The sequence below is a fragment of the Leucoraja erinacea genome, chromosome 24 (assembly GCF_028641065.1).
Source record: "Leucoraja erinacea ecotype New England chromosome 24, Leri_hhj_1, whole genome shotgun sequence".
NCBI classification, from domain to species: Eukaryota; Metazoa; Chordata; class Chondrichthyes; order Rajiformes; family Rajidae; genus Leucoraja; species Leucoraja erinaceus.
Genome location: NC_073400.1, coordinates 12,061,546 through 12,065,397, shown reverse-complemented (window position 1 = coordinate 12,065,397; position 3,852 = coordinate 12,061,546). Strand labels below are relative to the sequence as shown.

At 50.9% G+C, this 3,852-nt stretch overlaps 1 protein-coding gene across 1 annotated transcript; it reads right to left on the bottom strand.

Annotated features, from left to right (window-relative positions):
* Positions 1 to 755: 755 nt before the first annotated feature.
* Positions 756 to 2,092, bottom strand: LOC129709014 (protein FAM187B-like). Its single transcript, XM_055655140.1, has one exon. It carries the CDS (start codon positions 2,050 to 2,052, stop codon positions 799 to 801), a length of 1,254 nt encoding a protein of 417 aa, XP_055511115.1. The 5' UTR covers positions 2,053 to 2,092; the 3' UTR covers positions 756 to 798.
* Positions 2,093 to 3,852: the final 1,760 nt, after the last annotated feature.

Here is a 3,852-nt window from a genome sequence, read left to right as displayed (position 1 = left end):
ACCCTTAAACACAATGCCATGAGTAGTGTGCCTGCTGCCCAGCCTGTGCTCGAAACTGCAATGCTTTATTAAGTCCAACTGTGTTTGGAAGAAATAAATGCTTTATTAAGTCTGACTGTATTTGGTTCAAAAGTCCCGCTCATTTCGTGACCTCCGCTTAGTGGACAGGTCGCCTTGATTGCGTAATTTCTGGTAAGTGCTGAGGGCACGCTGATTGCGGAAGTGCCGCTGACTGCGGAAGCCCCAAAGTGGTGAGGCCACGCTCAGCCGTGTGAGTATTCTCCCTTCTGCCTATGTCCCTTCACTGCAGCAAGCTGACATGCATGCCGCTCAGGGCTGTGTCCAGTGCAGCTCTGTGCAACCCTAGAGCAGCTCAGTGGGCAGTGACCGTTGAAGGTGGTGGCATTGCTCCCAATGTGCTCCAATGCAGCATGGTCACTGACACAGCAGCAATGCAGTCGGCACTCTATCATGCAGCATACTGATTACCCGAAAGCAGCCCACATGCACCAATGTTATTCGGCGCTTCACACTGCAGCTCCACTGGAGCCAACGTAGCCCAGTTGCACATTTGCCCCTGCTGCTGCAGCCCAGCTGCGTCATCCATGGCCTGGGGCATGAGAGGCCAAGTCCTTGGGATATGGATATGTCATTAATAATGATAAAAAAGATTATGGGGAGAGGACAGAAGAATTCGGTTGAGAGGGAAAAATGAATCAGCCATGATAGAGTGGCGGCGGTGGGCCTAATTCTGCCCCTATGTCTTGTGGTCTTTATGTTCTGGAGGAGGCAGTTGAACTAGTAGATCTCAAACAAGCAGGCGTACAGTGTTTCAGCCACGGCGCTAATCACGAAGACCATGGCGATCGTGCCGACCAAGATTCTCATGCCGTCGAGCAGTCGCCGGGTGACGCGGCGGTGTACTACTGGCAGCTCGGGCGTCTCGAGGTGGAAGGAGGCGACCTTATGCCCATGCACCCAGCAGCGGTAAATGCCACGGTCGGAGGGCTTCACGCTTTCGATTTGGTAGATGCCGCCGCCCGTGGTGTCGTCCAGCTGGTGGGACCCGTTACAGTTGCCACCTCGGGTGATGAATGTGGAGTCGCGCTGCCATAGAACGGGCGTATACACTGATGCCCCCGGGCATGTCATCCGGGCGTTGTCATGGATGTCGAGGTACACCGTCTGCAGTAGCATGCGAGGCTCCATCCAGTCGAATGCAGTCTCCCGACCCGACCACCACCAATCACCAATCTCCGGCAACAGATTGGCTACGATCTCCGTTGGTATTTCCTCCTTCTCGCACGGCTCGCGGCACATCTGGTAGTGGAGCTCGGCGCCGCGCCGGGGCAAGGACTGCCCAATGTGCAGCTCCATTAGGCCGCAGGGCAAGGTGGCTCCATTTACCTCCAGTTCCTCGTCCTCTTCCTCGTCCTTGTCGATCTCGCTAAGCTTGGCATAGCAGAAGCCCATCATCTTCTGCTCCCCCATCACCTTGCATCGGTCACAGTCCTGCCATGGTCCCCAGCGGGTGTAGAGCCGGACCATGTACTGGGAAGAGCCCAAGTTCACCCTCAGGCTCTGGTTTGACAAAATGTTCTCCCCCAGCCCTTGGTGGGACACGTAAAGCAGAGACGAGTCCTGCACATCGACCTGGTAGGCGGCTAGGATGGAGTCAGCCGACTTGCACAGGTACAGGCCCGTGTCTGAGGTCTCCGCCTTGTTCATGATCAAGGAGCCTCTCCGTAGATTGGCTCGGCTTCCCAGTTTGCCCATTGGCCCATGGTACATCCTCAAGTGCCTGGGTCCGATGAAGGTGCGGGGTTTGGTTTGAGGCTGGCTGAGGTCCTGGTACTGCCAGTAGACGGAGTCTTCAGGTGCTTCCATAGCACTTGGGCAACGCAGGCTGAGTGGGTTGTTTGACAGGAAGGCCAGGGAGCAGGGGGCTGTCCCCGAGCAGTAAGCCAAGTCATCCTCGTGTTTCATGAAGTTGGGCAAGCCGCCCATTAGAGCCAGCGTGCCCAGAGTCAAAAGCATTATTTGGCGCATCATGCTTCACTGATGGTTCGTCCAGTTGACTGTGGGCTGGAGCAGGGACATAAATGTCACCACATCGATGCCTCCCCTTACCTCTGCAATGGGCCCCTTGTGACTCCCCGTGACCTCATCAATGGGTGACCATGAAAAAGGTGAATTTATTATGGGGATCAAGGAAATAGCAGATGAGTTGAACAGGGACTTTGGATCTGTCTTCACTAAGGAGGAAATAAATAATCTTCCTGATATAGTAGTGGCCAGAGGATCTGGGGTGACAGAGGAACTGAAGGAAATCCACATTAGGCAGGAAATGGTGTTGGATAGACTGATGGGACTGAAGGCTGATAAATCCCCAGGGTCTGATGGTCTGCATCCCAGGGTACTTAAGGAAGTGGCGCTAGAAATTGTGGATGCATTGGTGATAATTTTCCAATGTTCAATAGACTCAGGATCAGTCCCTGTGGATTGGAGGGTAGCTAATGTTATCCCACTTTTTCAGAAAGGCGGGAGAGAGAAAACAGGGAATTATAGCCTGACATCGGTGGTGGGGAAGATGCTGAAGTCAATTATAAAAGATGAGATAGCCGCACATTAGGATAGCAGTAACAGGATCGCTCAGAGTCAGCATGGATTTACAAAGGGGAAATCATGCTTGACTAATCTTCTGGAATGTTTTGAAGATGTAACGAGGAAAATGGACAAGGGAGAGCCAGTGGATGTAGTGTACCTGGACTTTCAGAAAGCATTTGATAAGGTCCCACATAGGAGATTAGTGGACAAAATTAGAGCACATGGTATTGGGGGAAGAGTGCTGACATGGATAGAGAAGTGGTTGGCAGACAGGAAGCAAAGAGTAGGGATTAAGGGGTCCCTTTCGGAATGGCAGGCAGTGACTTGTGGGGTACCGCAAGGTTCGGTGCTGGGACCGCAGCTATTTACAATATACATCAATGAATTGGATGAAGGGTTTCAAAGTAACATTAGCAAATTTGCAGATGATACAAAGCTGGGTGGCAGTGTGAACTGTGAGGAGGATGCTATGAGAATGCAGGGTGACTTGGACAGGTTGGCGAAGTGGGCAGATGCATGGCAGATGAAGTTTAATGTGGATAAATGAGAGGTTATCCACTTTGGTTGTAAAAACAGGAAGGCAGATCACTATCTAAATGGCGTCAAGTTGGGAAAAGGGGAAGTACAACGGGATCTGGAGGTCCTTGAACATCGGTCTATGAAAGTTAGCATGCAGGTATAGCAGGCGAATGGCATGTTGGCCTTTATAACAAGAGGAATCGAATATAGGAGCAAAGCGGTCCTTCTGCTGTTGTACAGAGCCCTAGTGAGGCCACACCTGGAATATTGTGTGCAATTTTGGTCCCCTAATTTGAGGAAGGACATTCTTGCTATTGAGGGAGTGCAGCGTAGGTTTACAAGGTTAATTCCCGGGATGGTGGGACTGTCATATGCCGAGAGAATGGAGCAGCTGGGCTTGTACACTCTGGAGTTTAGAAGGATGAGAAGGCATCTCATTGAAACATATATGATTCTGTGAATGAGGAAGTCGGGGATCCAAGTGCAGAGGGATGCGCAGGGGCCCAGTTCCGTGAGCTTGGTAACCAGCTTTTTTTTTAAATCAAAAATTTATTAAATTATTGAAAAATAATAATTACATTACAAAAAACAAGCCAGAACCCACCACCATAAATCAATACTAACATATATCCATAATAACCTACTATACAACTATAATACAATCCTTATTGAGAATACACCCTGCGGAGCCCAGCGGTCCTGGAACTCACTCAGGTTGCCCGTGGA

Coding starts and splice junctions, on each gene's coding strand:
- LOC129709014 (XM_055655140.1), bottom strand. CDS start 2,052: ATGATGCGCCAAATAATGCTTTTGACTCTGGGCACGCTGGCTCTAATG.